General features: G+C 46.5%; 1 protein-coding gene across 2 annotated transcripts in view; it reads right to left on the bottom strand.

Moving 5' to 3' along the window:
- PLXNB1 (plexin B1) overlaps positions 1-17,222 on the bottom strand; it is a 55,023-nt gene that overhangs the window by 30,258 nt on the left and 7,543 nt on the right. For both annotated transcript variants that reach the window (XM_027860626.1, XM_027860625.1), the window contains exons 3-17: positions 16,165-16,347; positions 15,610-15,738; positions 14,960-15,060; positions 14,346-14,478; positions 13,355-13,511; positions 12,991-13,099; positions 12,136-12,244; positions 10,333-11,163; positions 9,930-10,055; positions 9,121-9,243; positions 8,580-8,673; positions 8,047-8,213; positions 7,717-7,868; positions 6,593-6,698; positions 5,436-5,572 (exon numbers count right to left, since the gene is read on the bottom strand). In XM_027860626.1, the coding sequence (XP_027716427.1) occupies positions 5,436-5,572; positions 6,593-6,698; positions 7,717-7,868; positions 8,047-8,213; positions 8,580-8,673; positions 9,121-9,243; positions 9,930-10,055; positions 10,333-11,163; positions 12,136-12,244; positions 12,991-13,099; positions 13,355-13,511; positions 14,346-14,478; positions 14,960-15,060; positions 15,610-15,738; positions 16,165-16,299 (2,609 nt within the window). In that variant the 5' untranslated portion in view covers positions 16,300-16,347. The remainder of the gene's footprint in view (positions 1-5,435; positions 5,573-6,592; positions 6,699-7,716; positions 7,869-8,046; positions 8,214-8,579; positions 8,674-9,120; positions 9,244-9,929; positions 10,056-10,332; positions 11,164-12,135; positions 12,245-12,990; positions 13,100-13,354; positions 13,512-14,345; positions 14,479-14,959; positions 15,061-15,609; positions 15,739-16,164; positions 16,348-17,222) is intronic.

Genomic DNA, 17,222 nt, shown 5'->3' with positions numbered 1-17,222 from the left:
GTCCAAACCTCACCATCTTGCCTATAGGGAAGAGGATGAAAAAAAGTATGGACAAAACCCAGAATTCAGAATGAGACATGTATTTTTGGACATGGCCAATGCAAGAATTTGTTTTGTTTGACTCATATTTGTTACAAGGGTTTTGTTTTTCTATTTTTTTTCCCCAATGAGGGAAAGGGAGGAGGGAGAGAAAGTAGATTTTTGTTCATTGAAAAACATTAAATTTAAGTTTTTACAAAGCATGGCCAAAATTAAATGTTTTGCTGAAATTCAGATATGTTATATCTACAGCATTCATCTGAGACTAGTAGTCATATCCCCCTCAAAAAAATCAATCCTTCCCAGCTTCATACTATCTACAAATTATTAAACGTCATCTATGCCTTCATTCAAGTCATTGACGTATACCTGAAACTAAATTTATCTGGGCCCAAAAGAATGGCCTGTTATCTTGAAATGACTAGTTCATAGAGAACTATTTTGGCTTCTGTTAAATAAAGCCAGATTAGCTCAAGCCAAAGGAGCGTGAAAAGTATTGTTTCAAATGTGTATTGTGATTGGTCCGAACAGAACTCGATGATTTTCATGAAACTTGGAGAGGATGTGAAGAAGAGTGCTTCAGTGCTAAGATGGCTAGAATTGGGGTCAGATGAGCAACTAGTGAAGGGAATCCAGTGTTCCCTCAAAGAATAAATTCTTTGAAGGAGAAAAAAAGACAGAAAGGAAATCCTAGCCTATGTCCAGAGTAGAAGACTATGACACACAGGATAACTTTGGAGCTATGCAATAGATATATGTCTTCCTAAAGGGATCCAGTTAGACCCTTGAAGAGGAAGCTTCCAGAGCTCCAAGAAATGAAGATATGGTTCCACAAGTTCCTGAAGTATAGAAGGAATCCAACAAGAGTCAGAAAAAGAAGAGGCAAGTTGTTATGTCTGGTGACTCTCTGCTGAGGATGGAGGTAGCCCCACGTTAGTCAGACACAAACAACAGAAAGGTCTCTTATCTTGTCAGGGTGTCTATATTCTGAATATGACAAGAGTGTGTCCTAAGGCTTGTCAAACCTGATGACCACTTCCCACTGCCTGGTGATTCACTTGTTACGGACAAGTAACACAATCAGAAGGAACCTGGGAAGCATCACTAGGGCTTAGGAAGTCTTCAGCAAGAGTGAAGTGAGCAGAACCAAGAGAACATTGGACACAGTAACAGCCATATTGTGCAATGACCAACTATGATTGACTTAGCTCTTCTCAGCAATACAACGATCCAAGACAACTCCAAAAGACTAATGATGGAAAATGCTATCCACATCCAGAGAAAGAACTGTGGAGTCTGAATGCAGATCAAAATATACTATTTTCTCTTTTTTGTTTGTTTGTTTTCTTTTTCTTATGGTTTTCCCCTTTTGTTCTGATTCCTCTTTCACAACATGACTAATGTGGAAATACGTTTAGTATAGTTTTACATGTATAACCTATATCAGATTATTTGCTCTCTTGGGGAAGGAAGAGGGGAGGGAGGGAGAAAAAAATTTGGAACTCAAAATCTTATAAAAGGGAATGTTGAAAACTATCTTTATATGTAATTGGAAAAAAATAAAATACCATTAAGTGGAAAAAATAAGGAAGTCTTCAGCAAGCAAATGAAGGTCTTTAGCAATATGGCTGGGGTTTCCATCATTGCTGCCAATGAACGGGCTATAGAAAAGCAGAACTGAACCCAGAGAAGATGAGCAAGATCTTTCAGGGGAGGAGATGGATATTCAATGAAATAGGGGACTTCCATGCCTTCCTGATAAAAAGACCAGAGCTCAACAGAAAATTTGATCTTCAAATACAAGACTCAAGAGAGACATAAAAAGGTAAATGGGACAGAAAGATACAATGTGTTGTTAATAAGGGCAAACTGTTTACATCCCTACAAGGGAAGTTTACATCCCTACAAGGGAAGATGACACTTGCAACTCTTGAGAACTGTATTGTTATTATACCATGTTAAAAGTGTATACATAAAGGGGGTGGGTATAAATTGACTTTGATGTAATGATGAAAAAATCTAATCAGGTGGATTAAATGGATCCAAGTAAGTGAATTGATCTGATCTAACTAAGAAAATGTACTGAGAGAAAAGGAAAGGAGGAGGCAGACAAGGGTAAATTACATCACAGGAAAAGGCATAAAATCCTATTACAGCAGAGGGAAAGAGGGGAGGGAGATGAGCATTGTTTGAACTTTACTCTCATCATGTTTGGCTCAAGAAGGGAATAACATAATCAGTTAGGCATAGAAATCTAACATGCCCTATAGGCAGTAGGAAGGAAAAGGGGAAAGAAAAGGGAGGGGGGTTAATAGAAGGGAGGTGGGACTGAGGGAGGTGGTGGTCAAAAGCAAAACATTAGTGAGGAGGGAAAAGGTGAAAGAAGAAAGAAAAGCATAAACAGGCAGGGAAAAGGATAGAGAAAAAGTCACAGATAGTAATCATAATTGTGAATGTGATATATGAATGTAATGGAATACTATTGTGCTATAAGAAATGATGAACAAGCAGACTTCAGATAAACCTGGAAAGACTTGTATGGTTTGATGCTGAGTGAAGTGAGCAGAACCAGGAGAATGTTGTACACAGTAACAGCCACTTTGAGTGATGACTGACTTTGATAAACTTAACCCCTCTCAGCAATACAAGGATCTAAGACATCTCCAAAAGCCTCATGATGGAAAATGCTATCCACATCCAAATAAAGAACTATGGAATTTGAGTGCAGATCAAAGCATACTATTTGCTATTTTTTTCTTCTGTTGTGTTTTGTTTCCTCTTTCTGGTGGTTCCTTCTATTAGTTCTAATTCTTACTTACAACATCACTAATGTGAAAATATGTTTAATAGGCATGTATATGTATAGCCTATATTAGATTGTGTGCTGTCTTGGGGAGGGAAATAGGGAGAGAGGGGGAGAAAAATTTAAAACTCAAAAGCTTATGGAAGTGATTGTTGATAAATTAAAATAAATTAATAAAAAAATTTTTTTAAAAAAGCAGAATTGAGAAGTGAACAACTAGCTAATAAATTAGTGGATTTGGGGACAATGACTTCAAATATAGGAATTATGGATTCTTGGTCAAGGATGGAAAATACCCAATAAAGGCTATAAGTTCCCTGAGGGCTGGGACTATTTCATTTTTGTCTTTGTGTTCCTAGTGCTGAGCACAGTTCCTAGAACTGTTATTAAATGCTTACTGATTAACTGATAAAAAATATGTTTGCCTAGAGTATTTGAAACTGATTAAGAGGACTCCAAACTGAAAAAAGTAGGGGAAGAAATTTGAAGTGGTACTTTTTATGATAGCAAAGAATTGGAAATAAGGTAGATGTCCATTGACTGGGAAACAGCTAAACAAACTGATACATGAATGAAAAGGAACATTATTGTGCTGTAAGAAATGACAAATGTGATGAATAAAGAGAAGCATGGAAAGGTCCACATGAACTGATGAAGAGTGAAGTGAGCAGAGCCTAGAAAACAATTTACACAATGACCACCACAATGTAAGTGGAAGAATGATCACCAAAAAAAAATCAAAAATGAATGTTACAATATTGAGTCAAACATGACTCAAAAGAGAACCCAACCCTTTTCAGAGGTGGGAGGTCCCACAACTGGCATACTATTTGTACCTGACCTGTGGTAGAGCCTTCCACGTTCATATTGATCTCATCATCTATAATTGGACACCCTGTACCTTGACCCCTACATAGTGATGTTATTTTGGTCCTCTTCAAGAACAAAGGACAACAACCAACCAATATTGTACATATTTTCTGACTTTTCTGATGTATTGATCAGTTATGCTGTTTTTTTCCTTCTTTTTCCTTTTTTTGTCTTTAAAAAGTACTATTTGTAATCTGGGAATTTGCTTTGCTTAACTGTACATGTTGTAACAGGAAATTTTTGGATTTTTGCTTTCTCAATAGGAAAAAGAGTTAGGAAGAGAAGGCAAATATTCATTTTAAAAGACAAAATATAGCCAAAGTTTTAAAACACATAGGATGGCTCTCTGGAAGGGCAACGATTCTGGCAGAAATTATGGTAATGTTAAAAAACAAAAGCCATCAATAAAAATTTATTTTTTAAAACATAGAGGAAGGCAAACAAAACTACCCACATATATCTGCCAAACTAGATACAACAGAGAGTTGAAGGAAGGACATAGGAAGAAGAATGCCAGCAATTCATAAAAAAAAATACTCCCAAAAAAAGGAAACAATAAAAGCCAGGGCCTCAGATCTACAAATGCACAAATTGTGTGCAATAAACCGTAATGAACACAGCAAACTAAAGAGTTTAAAGTACAAGGAGGTAAATTCAACCTTCTAGATATCCCAAAAACTTGATAAAATGGCTCATGACTAAAATATGGTTAGAAAAGGGCACACTTTACTAGAAAGGAACAGAGAAGATAAGTGGGATAGAGAAGCATTGCACATAAAGAAGAAATATTTATATAAGGAAATACAGGATGGAGTAGGGGCTAGAGGTGAAAAGGATCTAGGAATTTTAGCCAGTTGTTAACTCAACATAAGTTAATCATGCAACAGAATAAATGAGGCTTGGGGCAGCTAGCTGGTACAATGGACAGAGCACTGGCCCTAGAGTCAGAAGGACCCAAGTTCAAATCTTGGCCTCAGATACTTACTAGCTGTGTAACCCTGGGCAAATCACTTAATCCTGATTGCCTCTCCCCAATAAAAAAAAATTGAATAACTGAGGCTAAATAAACTAAGGCATGGTGCCAAGAACAAGAAAAGAGATGGACTGTCTACTCCACCACATCTGGAGCATTTTGTTCAGTTCTGGGTGCCACAGTTCATGGAGGACATTGACAAACTGGAGCAGATCCAGAGGAAGATGACAAAGACAATTAGGGATCTGGAGGCCATGCTATCTGGGCATCAACCACAGGGACCACAGAGGTTTAGCATGGAGAAGAAAAAACTTACAGAGAATATGATAATTGTCTTCAAGGAACTGAAGAACTGTAATGTAGAAGGATCAGGCTCATTTTAATTGTCCTCAGAGGACAGAACTAGGAGCAACGGGTAAGGCTGTAGAAGAGCACATTTCAGTTCAATGTAAGGAAAAACTTCCCAACAAAAGGACAAAATGAGTTGCCTCTCATGCTGATGAGTTCCCCATCACCTAAGGTCTTTAAGTATAAGCATTACTGACTAAGCAACCACCTGTCCGGAACTCTGAAGAGAGTATTCCCATTCAAGTACAAGTTACAATATATGACTTCTAAAGGTCCTTCCAACTCTGAATTTCTGTGACTTTGTATAGAAAGAGGAGGAAAAGGAAGCTGGAGAATTAGGGAGATGGAACTGATGGAAGGAAATGAGTGGTTTAAAAAAAAAGGTATTGAAACAGCCCTTACAGTTGACAGGGATGGTCACCAACCAATACTCGGATGTCCTCCAATCGTCCAGTGAGTAGCTTGGAACCCTGAAGGGTCAGATAGGTACCCCCAGCCTTGGGACCTCGGATAGGAAAGATAGACCTCACCTCGGGATCCTGAGGAAAACAGAGAACAATGAATATGGGGGAAAAGAGATATAGAAGAGAGAAGCACCCAGATAGGGAGAGCCAGGGAATAGATAGGCTTAACAGAGAAAAGGAAAGATAGGAATCTCTCTGTCTCTCTCTCTCTGTCTCTGGCTCTCTGGCTCTCTGTCTGTCTCTCTCTCACCATAATAGGAGAAGAAAGGAAGAGATACAGAGAAAGAAACAAAAAGACACTAAACATAACAGAGGAAATGGAAAAAAAAAGTAGATGGACAAAACAAGAGAGAAAAATACATGGAGCCAGGAAGAGAAGAGAAGAAAGACAAAGACAGAAACAAGAGAAAAAAAGAAGAGAAACATGGGGAGATGAGGAGAAGGGAGGAGGGTATAAGAATCATAATAATAGTTTATAATATTATGTGTTTATTAATAATAATATGTTCACATAAGAAATAAGACTATTAATTAATAATATAATATGATAGTTTATAATATAATAGCATTTATATAGTGCTCTAAGGTTTGCAAGGCACAGTACATATGTTATCTCATTTGGTTCTCACAACAATCCTGTGAGGTAAGTGCTATTATTATTCCCCTCTTACAGATTAGGAAACTGAGAGTAAGAGAGGTTAAATGGTTAGAGATTAAAGGACTTGACCAGGATCACACAGCTAGTAAGCATCTGAGGCAGGATTTGAACTCGGGTCGTTCCTAACTCCAGATCCAGTGCTCTTATCCACTGTACCACCTAGCTGCCTCAAAGACAGACAGAACAGAGACAGAGATGGATAGACAGAGACAGAGAGACAGAGACCAAAGGAGACAGAGACAGGCAAAGGAGTAAGGGAAGAGCAAAGGAGTCAGATACACATAATCAAAGGGAGTCAGAGACAGTGACAAAGACAGGATAGGGAGAAGCACAAGCCCCCGCCAGAGTAAGGGGCCTGGGAGGGAGGCCTGAGAGGCTCACAAGAAGGGTGGAAGGAAGTGGAGTAGTTTGGGGGAGCAGGGAGAGGGTCAGTCTACCTGATAGGCAAATTTGTGGTCAGAGATGCCATGTCCTCCACCAGGAACTTCCACAGTCACATGACCCACCTTCTCGTCCCCACTGCCACCAGTGACGCACACAATGCTGTGGAAGACAAGCAGTCCATTCGGTCCTCCTTCTGCCTGTCAGCCTAGTCAAGTCACCTCCCATTCACCCCTGCTGACCTCACACAGAGCTCCAACAGGAGATCCCCAGGAATTAGCACTCAAAGGAGCAGTTCCTTTCCTTCTCCCACAAGCAAAGTATGATGAAAGACCCCTGGGAGAATTATTTGTCTCATGTTTCCATGTATGATTTAAAGACTTTTCATTGCAATCATGGGGATGACCACAGCTGACACACTGATCTGAGCAGACTATGTGTTACAATGGAACGGGACAGTCAGAGACAGCATTCTGAGGTGGGCAGTGGTTAAGTGAGTTGCCCAAGGTCACACAGCCAGTAATTCTCTGAGGCTCAATTTGAACTCAGGTCTTCCAGACTCCCAGTCTTGGTGCTCCAGTTTTATTATCTATCTTTATTAAGCACCTACTACATGTCAAGTGCCCAGTGTTGGGCACTGGGGGTTCAAAAATGAAAACCAACAAAACAGCCCTTAGCCTATACTCAAGCCACAGAGAGCCGAGATAGAAGAGAAAAAAAAAAAAGACTTTTCTGAGGTCAGGGTTCAGAGAAATCTCTAGTAAATGGATAAAGGTCAATGTGGGTTGGCCTGAAACCAGGGCTTCCAAAAAGAAAGAATCTTTCTCCTTTGGCACTCAGGACAGAGGCCAAGGTGAAGATGGAGTAAAGGTGTGGCATGGCCTGAGAGGTCAGGACCAACCAGGCAGGGATACTGAGGAGATGCTGGCAGAGTGGTGCCAGGTCTAACACTGAGGTAAAAATCAAGGGCTGGTCATCATCTTCCTCATGGTGAGGAGGGTCCAGTGAGGACCAGGCAGCAGGGCCCCAAAGCAGGAAGGAATTACAACCCACAAAAAGGAACCCAGGAGGGGCACCTGAAAGCAGAACCGCAGACTGGGGTCTCTGCCTTGTGTTCAAGCTCATCAGCAGGCACCGGTGCCCTCCCTCTTCCCTGTCCCGGTTCCCTACAAAAGGATACCTGCTTGAGACCTCATACTCCTGGGCATCCACAGCACAGGGCACTCCAGCCACGGCGACTGTCTCTGCAATGTCTTCATGCTTCTGGCCCAGGTTGGATCCTCGGATGGTAACGCGGGTGCCCCCATCCACGGGCCCAGTCAGTGGCTCCACCTGTCCAGTAACACCACAGTCACTAGGAAAGGGTCACCCTGGGCTTCATCTTTCCTTCCCCCGGCTTCCCTGAGGTATGGATTAAGAGTCACCCCTCTGCCCCCAAGCCTGAGGGCCCCTCTGCCCTACTCCCAACCCTCCCAAGGCTCTTTCCCTGTGCATCCAGTGACCCACATACCATGTAGATGAGGGGAGCAGGACACAGAGCTGCCTCAGCCTCAGCACAGGCCTCACGGGCCACACAGTGGGGATGGTCACCATCACACCACACACAACCGTAGCGAGGATCAGCCGTACGGCAGAGGCTGCAGTCTGGGCGTCCCACAGAGCAGTCGTACAATGTCACTAAGAGAGAAGAGAATTATAGCCACAGTGAATGGAGCACAAAGACTAGGGTTCCCCATCTTCACCATCCTGCCCTCCCCCACGGCTTCCTTCCTCTCTCCTGAAATCGGAGAGTCCTCTGTTCCAGAGGTGTCAGACGCACAAATGGCCTGAACCAGATTAAAACATAATTGGGAAATATTTAACAAAATAAATAAAAGTACAATGGAACATGAGAGAATGTTAACTTGGGGTTTTCTAAATTAGTTTGTGGCTCCTGGGGACCCTTAGGGGTGGCTTAGTGGCTACCATGTCTATTTGAATTTGACCCCACTGCTCCGCTTCTCTCCTCTGACACCGTCGTCCCCCAACCCTTCAAGTATTCACCATGAAGCCCCTCTGCACTGTCCATTCGAAGCCTTCCCGACTTCCGCAAGAACACAGGCACGTGGAACTCGGGCTGTGGGGCCGCATAGCTAAGCTGAAGGTGGGAGACAAGGTGGGTGAGAAGGGGTCAAGGCGGGAAAAGAATGACAGCAGCTTGGAGTACGAGAAGTCACCCAGAGGAGGATGAGAACAAGGAGTATTAACTTCCAAATGTTCAAAGAGCAGCAACCATGTTTTCTGACTCCCAAGATCAAAGGTCCTGTGTCCTCCTCAGACTGGAGGGGCTCTCTAATGTCACAGACCGTGTCCTCCCTCAGACACGGAGGCTCTCCAGAGTCAACAGGCCGGGTCTCCTTCAGACACGGAGGCTCTCCAAGGCCAAAAGACCCTGAAGAAATGGGGAGGAGGTGCAGGGAGAAGAGACTCTCTGAGAACAGTAGCTGTCTCTCTCTCTCTCTTCAGACAGAGGCCTCCTTGTTATGGAGATTAGCCTGAAGTTGGTGACAAACACACCCCACCTCGGGATCCCCAATGCCTTTACCTGGTGCAACTGGCAGATGATGCGACAGAGCACGCCTGTGACCCCATCACACTCCACTCTGGCCTCTATCACTTCCATATGACCCTCCAGCTCCAGCACACATTCATAATCCCCTTGCCCATCCTGGGGGAGAAAAAAAAAATTGAGACACGTGACTACTGAAGGTTACTCACCCTGTGGGTGCTTAAAACATTTGCTGAACTACTTTATAAATTAAGAGAGCTGTCTAGGGTCTTAAGGTAGCATGGGGACATCTCTGTGGTGTCTCTAAGACCATGACAGCAACATAAGAATCTTAGGGACAACTCGAAGAACGTAGGAGCTTCTTCAGGATTGGGGAGTCGAATCTCTAAGACAGTTGAGATAGCTCTGGGATCTTAGGTGTGCCTCAGAGGCTTCAGCCATTTCTCTAGGACCGACCTACGGGCCACGTCTAGGACCTCTGGGACATCTCTGGACCCTGAGGGACTTTGGGAACGCTGCGAGGGCCTCAGAGACATCTCTGGGACATCTTAAGAACATTTTGGGGGCTACAGCGACGTGGTTGGAACGCTGTCATACTAGGAGACAGGCTTAGACCAAATTGTAAGAGATCTAAATGGTGGTTGCCTCTGGTCCTGACACCATTCCAGTTCCCCAAATTGAGAACCATATCAGTAAACAGTAGAGGTAGAGGGTGCCAAACTTTCCTTCTAACCAATGCCCAGAACCTGAAGGGCCCAGTACACGAGGAATAAAGGTTTCCGAGGGAAACCTAGCTTCTTAGCTTCAGGAATAGGAAGGGCCACTGAATGGGCCCAAGGACTCACTTGGTACAAATGAAAATTCCTTCCTAGAAGGGTCAGTTCATGTTCTATCTGGACAGGCAGCAAGGAAGAGCCCTCAATACCCTCCACACAAGGACACGCAGCAGGACCCTGGTTCACTACTTCTTCCTACAGAAACCCAGAGGAAGAAGGAAGGTGTGGGGCTGCGTTCTCTCTCCCTGCCCTCCACCCATTCCTTCCTTCCCTCCTCCCACAGAAACCCCAGACACTGAAGGAGGCCGTCGGGCCATCTCCTCTCCTCCCACAGAAGCCTCAGATGACAAGAAGGAGGGAAGGGATAGGGCAGCATCCTGTCCCTTTGCCCCGAGCCCACCCCCTCGTCCTGCCTCCCTCTCTTCCTGCCCCCAAGACCTTGCTCTTTCTCCCTCCTGGCTCTCAGCCTCACCAGCTCCCAGAGCCCGGGGGAGTCATACTGGTAGTCGAGGTCAGGGAGGAGGATGTGGGGGGCGTTGGGGCCCTCGAATTCCGATGAGTCCCCGTCACCTGAGAGGAGGGTGGAAGTGGAGAAGGGCGACACGTCACTCCCTGTCCACTCGTCCGCCTCAGGCATTTCGTCCTCTCCGAGCAGCCAGTCAGGGGCATGCTCCTCGGAGCCAGCGACCCCTGGGAAAGTGGTGGAGGGGCCAGTGCTGGGAGCATGGTCCCAGGGAGGAGAGGAGGAAAGGGTCAGGGTACCGAGGTCCCAGGACGAAGAGGTCAGAACCGCTGTGTCGGAGGGCTGCCCTCCTAGGGGAGATGGCGAAGGGGCAGGGGGCAAGATGTCCTCAAGTTTGGTCACTGCTCCAGGGGCACCCACTGTGGTGACAGTGTCACCTACACCCTCCATAATCCCAGGATCCACAGAGATGCTGGGGAGATGGCTAGGCTCCTCCGTTGGAGCTGTCTCCAGGGCTGGACCAAAAGTCACCTCTGACCCAACGGTGCTAGGTATAAAGGCAAAGGCCTCTGTCGTTGGAGGGGCTGTGGTGGCGGGTATGGGGACTGTGAGGGGAGGCCCAGGCTCAGGGGGCGGTGTCCTAGGCGCCTGTTCTGTGGGGGGAGGCATGGGATCTGTGGAGGGGGAAGTGGACCCCACGAGGAGAGTGCCAGGCTCTGTTGGGGGAAGTTTAGGAACAGGAGTAACAGGGGCTTTGGGGGGCATGGAAGGGGTAAAAGTGGGAACATCCCCCGTGGGAGCCACTGAAGACAGGAGTGGCCAGGAGGCTGACAAAGGCAGCTGGGGATTGGAGGCAGAGAAGGAAGGCGGGAGGGAGACACACTCAAAGGACATGGCCAGGAGGTGTGGGTAGGTTTATGTTTCAGAGAAAAGATAAGGAGACCAAAGAAAAGAGAAACACACAAAAAAAATCTAGTTAATTCTCTAAGGGAGGAAACAATCCCAGGGAACATCTGTGACTAAGGGAGGGGCCCCAGGAAGGTGTCAACAAAGGGAAGGAACCAGAGGGCTTGGTGGACATGTTCAACCTACCTCCTTCAGAACACACACAGACACAAAACACATCAGTAAACCCACGTGGACCCACCCCAGAAAAAAACACGCATAGAACACAGATCGCCTCATACACAGTGAGGAACAGAGTCACAATTCTATACACTGTCACACACGCATGAGCAGAATGAAACCACATTAACATGCAGACAGACAGACAATCACACACAGGCAGCAACACTAACATATTCTCATATACAAGATCACAGGCAGTCACATGGCCACACAGGTAAGCCTTGTGTGTGGTCACACACAGAAGGGTCACAGTCACTCGCATGTACAAAGCACAGATACAGGAATTCTGGGAGTTGCTCCCCCAACCCTCCCATCCAGGATACATGCAGAGCACAGGAGTTGAGGCTGAGACCAAGGGCATGGGCATGGGCATGGGCATGCCATGGGATGGAGAGGATAAACGTTTGGGAAATGCTAGCGAGGTCCCTGAGGAGTTACTGAGACATGTTATTCTCCCTGCCCCTGGGGAGTCAGCACCAAGGGTCCACTCTCTCCCTCCCACATCCAACCCTGGAGACCTTCCCTCCCAGGAACATCTACTCTTTAAGAAATCTCCTGTCCCATTCCTAAAACACATGCACACACACACACACACACACACACACACACGCACACGCACGCATGCACGCACACACACAGGCGCGCACACCTTTTCTATGTTCCTGCCTCCTGCATCACACTCACCCTCTGGCTGTGCACACTAGGCCCCACCTCACAGGCCGACTTGTGGGTACACAGATGCTGCCACACACACCAGCTGCATCCCCAAGTGCTCTGCACACAGGCCTGGCATCTAGGGCAAGGCAAATTATACTGATGGAGGAGAGGAGCACATGAAGGGTGATGATGACAGGACTGACCTGGAGGCTGGTAGGAAGCCAGGTCAAGGGTAGGTACTGCTGGAGACAGTAACAAACTTGTGGTCACAAAGCACCTTACATATATTTGAAATTAGGGAAACAGGACTGTTAGGACGGTCCCTGTTTTGTCAATGAGAAAGCACGGAGTCAGAGAGAAGTGACATGTCCAGCTTCATACAGCTAGTCACACACAGAAGTAGGACCTAAAATCAGGTATCTTGACTCCTAGCCCAGGAATCTTTCTACTGCACCCAACAGCCTGTCATGATTAGGGACCAGTGTCAGGAAAATCAGTCAAGTGGAAACTGGGTTTGGGGGTCAGAGATAGGGAGATCTCTGGTCAGGGTAAGGATCGAGGGGATGGGTCAAGGTCAGGGATAGAGGAACAGATCAGGGTCAGGGATGGGGAAGGGATGGTGGGGAATGGAAAGATAGGCCAAGGTCAGGGATTGGTGGGGGGGGGTGGGAAGGTTGTTCTTCAATCAATCAAATAAACATTTATTAAGCGCCTATTATATGTGCCAGGCACCATGCTAAGCACTAGGGATGTATAAGGAGGCAAAAGACAGTCCCTACCCTCAAAGGGCTTACAATATAATGAGAGATGTTGGCAGGAAGGACCCGGGTAGAGAAATGTGGCAGGGTTAAAAACCCTGGACATCAGGGCAGGGGAACTTACGGTGTAGACAGATGAAGCATAGCCACAGCAGCACAGTCATAGAAGGAGAACTCAGTGGATGCAATGATGACTTCCCCAAACTTCAGCAATAAAGGCACTAAGACATGATCTGTAAGGGGTTAGGAGGGAGTTCTAGTCAGAGCCTGGGACTCATACTCATACACACCCACAGGTTCTGCTACAATACAGAACCAAAGACTCAAGGCACAGGGAGAGAGGAGGGAAGGAGAGGGAGGAAAAACAAGCCACAGACCCACCCACCTTCCAGGGCTACCCCCTCTCCCATCCTCAGCACTGCCACCCCCACTCCCAAGAGGAGAATCTTTCCTATTCCTGTCCCACCTTGCCCCTCTCCCTTACTGACCAGCACCCATCTGCAGGGCAGGGGTCCGACTAGGGTCCGGGGAGGGACACATCACGCCAGCATCAGTCCAAACCGCTGGACTCTCATACTCTTCAAAATAACATGAATACGACTCATCTGGTCGCAGGACAGGCAAATCTGAGATTGACAGGAATATCTGCCAATCAAAGGCAGGACAAGCACATCAGCCTATGAATACAGGAGGGAGAAACACACCCTGTGCACGCACACACACACAGATGCACACACAAACACACACACCCCTATCTGGGAGACTCAGAGCTCCACACATATTCTACCCCTCCAAACCTAGGGAGATACACAGAAGGAAGGGGCAACAAAATCTGCAAGATCCCTCATGAGCCCCACAGGTGCCCTCCATGATATTCCCACAATTACTCCCCAAAAAGCAAGTCACAAACAGCTCCTCACAAACCCATCCCACAGACACTCCCCACTCTTCCCCATGGAGTGTCCCCATACATCATCAATGACCCCCCAGACATCCCTCCAGCAAGAGGTCTCCATCATCTCCCCCAAGAAAATCACCCAACTCCATGCAGTTCCCTATAAATACTCCCCACAGAGCCTCCTACATTTACTAACCCATAGAGTAGCACCACAGACACCATCCACAGAGCTCCCCCCACCAGAATGTGCCTCATCACAGAGTTCCCCAAGATAGTTACCATGGAAGACCCCTCAACGTATCCCATATGGAAAACACCACTTCACCCATCCTTATACCTCATGAAACTCCTCTAGCATAGTCCCCACACAATTATCCCCTGCAGAGCCTTCCACTATATGCCTCCCTCCAAAAGAGAAAATTATCCCAGAAAAAGCCCTCACAGAATCCTCTGCAGACACTCCCTACCCCACCACAGAGCTCTCCAAAGAGACCCAGCCTATGGAGTCTCTCCCTTGGCCCCTCTATACATCTTCTGGACCCCTCAGAGACCTCCCCCACCCTAGTATCTTGAGGGCTTACATTTCTCTTCTCCTCCCTGCTAACATTGGCAGGACTCACAGCCTGGATTTGTAGACACTTAGGCTCAGGACTGAAGCTCCATAGCCAGGGCTCTGGGCCCCGGCCCCGGGAGCACTCAGCACGACGGCTGCACCTAGACCAGACAGGGGAAGCACAGAGGGTCATAGAGCATCCGCCAGCCAACAGGGGTCATGGAGAGGAAAGAAATCCCTCCCTAAGTGCCTTTAGCTAGGGATAAGGATCACAAAGGGTCTCCAGAGGGCTCCAAAGGTCAAGAGGGGTCTCCAGGAATCACAGCAGTGAAAGGATCTCCTCCAGCTGACCCCACAAGGACTTGACTGTCCCAGGCACATTTCTACCTCAGCCTCCTGGGGATGGGGCCTTGACTGTTCGAGCACATATCCCAAACCCACATATTAGGGGGTCTCTAGCATCAGTAAAGTAATCTTCAGGGTCATAGAAACGTATCTATCTGAGCATCATCAGAGGAATCCCTGGAGTTCACAGAAGAACTTCCAAGGGCCAGGGACCCTTAGTGCCTGAGAGGCACCTCCCCCCATCCCCCTCCCATACACATTAGCAATCCACAAGAGTCAGAGGGTCAAGGTACTGACCGTCCAAGAAGAACACACCATCCACAGTAGGGGTCCTTGGGGGCCAGACATGATGTGCAGTTCAAATGCTGAGAGCAGGAGGCCACAGGGACCCTCACTACCTGGAGAAACAAGGTGGTCACCACAAAGGAGCTCAGACATCCCAGGGCAATTCACTTTTAAGGGCCCAAATTAGCTAGAACTCTTCTTCACCCCACCCCCACCCCCTATTTCAAACCCTATTCTAATAAGCCATGTTCTGGGACATAATGATTTCCATTTCAATAGCACTTTAAGGTTTAAAAAAAATGTGGCCCACTGGGCCTCCTCCCCCTCACCATTTTATGCTCCCCACACCCATCATCATCTTCATCATGAATCATTCAAATCACGATCTAAATAATAACAAAAACCACTATAGCATTTTAAGGTTTGCAAAGTACTTCCTTTACAACAAACCCTGTGACAGTGGTTGGATGAGGAACATTATCCCCATTTTACAGATGAAGGATTTGGAGCCCTGACTAGTAAAGTGACTTGCCTAGAGTGACCCAGTAAGCATCAGAGTCTAGATTCAAACCGAAGTGTCCTGACTCCAAGTCGATGCTCTTTCCACCACACCATATCTACTCCTAATATAAAGAGGGTCCAGTTCTAGCCCCATCACTCACTGTGCTCTGAGTCATGACATACAGATGTTCCAGGGCCCAGTCAAAGATCAGATCACTGCTCACTGCTGAGTCACTCTGGATGAGCTGAGTTGCATAAGGACGATGGTCACCTTCTGGGCCCAAGTAAACCTGGATAATCAGGGATAGTGTATAGGGTAAGGACCGTAAAGAGGTAAGCCCAAAATCCAAAGATCAGAGATCCTAATGCCCACCACTGGGGTCAGAGATCAAGGATCTCAGACTACAGATGTGAAGCTCAGAGATCAAAGACCACAGGGGTCCAGTCTTGGGATCAGAGGTTATATTACCCATCCCGGGGATCAGAGCTAGTATACCCTGCCTCAGAAGCTTATAAGTACATGGGCTTGGTCCCAGGATTAGAAATCACACATTCCAGAATAGGCTCCCCAAAAAAGTACTATAGGCAAAAAAAAAAGAGGGAGAGGGATCAGGAAACCCAAGATTTTCTTCTTTCATGCAGCAATATATTCCTCTTAACCTGCAGTCCTAACCCACCCTTACTCTCCCATGGGTGTCCCCAGTCCCTGACCTCACCTTGTGCAGCTGCCCTTGGCTATCTCCCAGGAAGGCAATGGTGTGTCCATCTTCCACACTGACTGCCACAGCTGTTAACTGGACATCTGCCCACTCCACCAGGGGTGTGGCCTCTAAGGGAACTCGACTGGCCATTGGGCTGGGCGTGTGGTCTGACCCACAGGGGTAGGCATCCAGTGTATCCTTAGCAGGAGGAAGAAAGTTAGGGTGGGGTCACAACTCCTACCACACTCTAGCCCAGGACCCCCAGGTGGTTCCTTCCACATGCCAGAGACAGCCTTAAACATCCCTGGGAGTGGGTAGAGTTCTTGAGGGTACTAAGTATCTATGGGATAACATAACTGTATTTTCTGAACCTAAAATAAAGGTATTGGTCAAACCAAAAAAATTTACACATCCCTTTGCAAAGCTTCATGAAAAAGTATATTTTCTCTTCTTAAAGTTGGGACTTCTTAGAAAATCTAGGATATTATGGTCACTGGAGCTAAAGGTTGCCACCACCACAGCCATGCCCTCAAAAACAATCCTCACCACCCCCACCCTCAATATAGTTCCCAAGTGGAAGGGAAAAGGAAAGAGAGATGTTAGGACTTGAGAATGAAGCAAGAATCTCAGGGTTCCCTACCACTATCCCCACCCCACCCTAACCTCCCACAACACAATGCAGCTGGTGCACATTACCATGGAACTCTGGTTCCATGCTATGGTATGCTGCCATACTTGAGCTGGCCCCACTTTCTCCCCTAGAGACTTTGGTCCATCCTAAGGCTCTCACTGTCACCTCTGTGCTGACATCTTCCAAATTTACATCTCCAGATCCCCCCAAAAACTATCACTGAAGTTCTAGTCCCTTATTTCCAGCTATTCACAGGCCAACAGCACCTCAGACTCAAGCATGTCCAAAACCAAACTCCATCTTCCTCACCAAAACAAATCTCCCCAACTCCCTTGTCTAACCACCATTCCCTCAGTCTTAAAGACCTAAAGCTGATTTTGACTCTTCTCTTCTTCTATATCTCCTTTATACTGTCAATTCTTCCTACAAATGTCTCTCAGAT

This window comes from Vombatus ursinus, unplaced genomic scaffold, assembly GCF_900497805.2.
Source record: "Vombatus ursinus unplaced genomic scaffold, bare-nosed wombat genome assembly UNPS02014225.1, whole genome shotgun sequence".
NCBI lineage: Eukaryota > Metazoa > Chordata > Mammalia > Diprotodontia > Vombatidae > Vombatus > Vombatus ursinus.
Note: the sequence above shows the minus strand (reverse complement) of the source record. Positions and strands in the feature narration are given on the sequence as shown.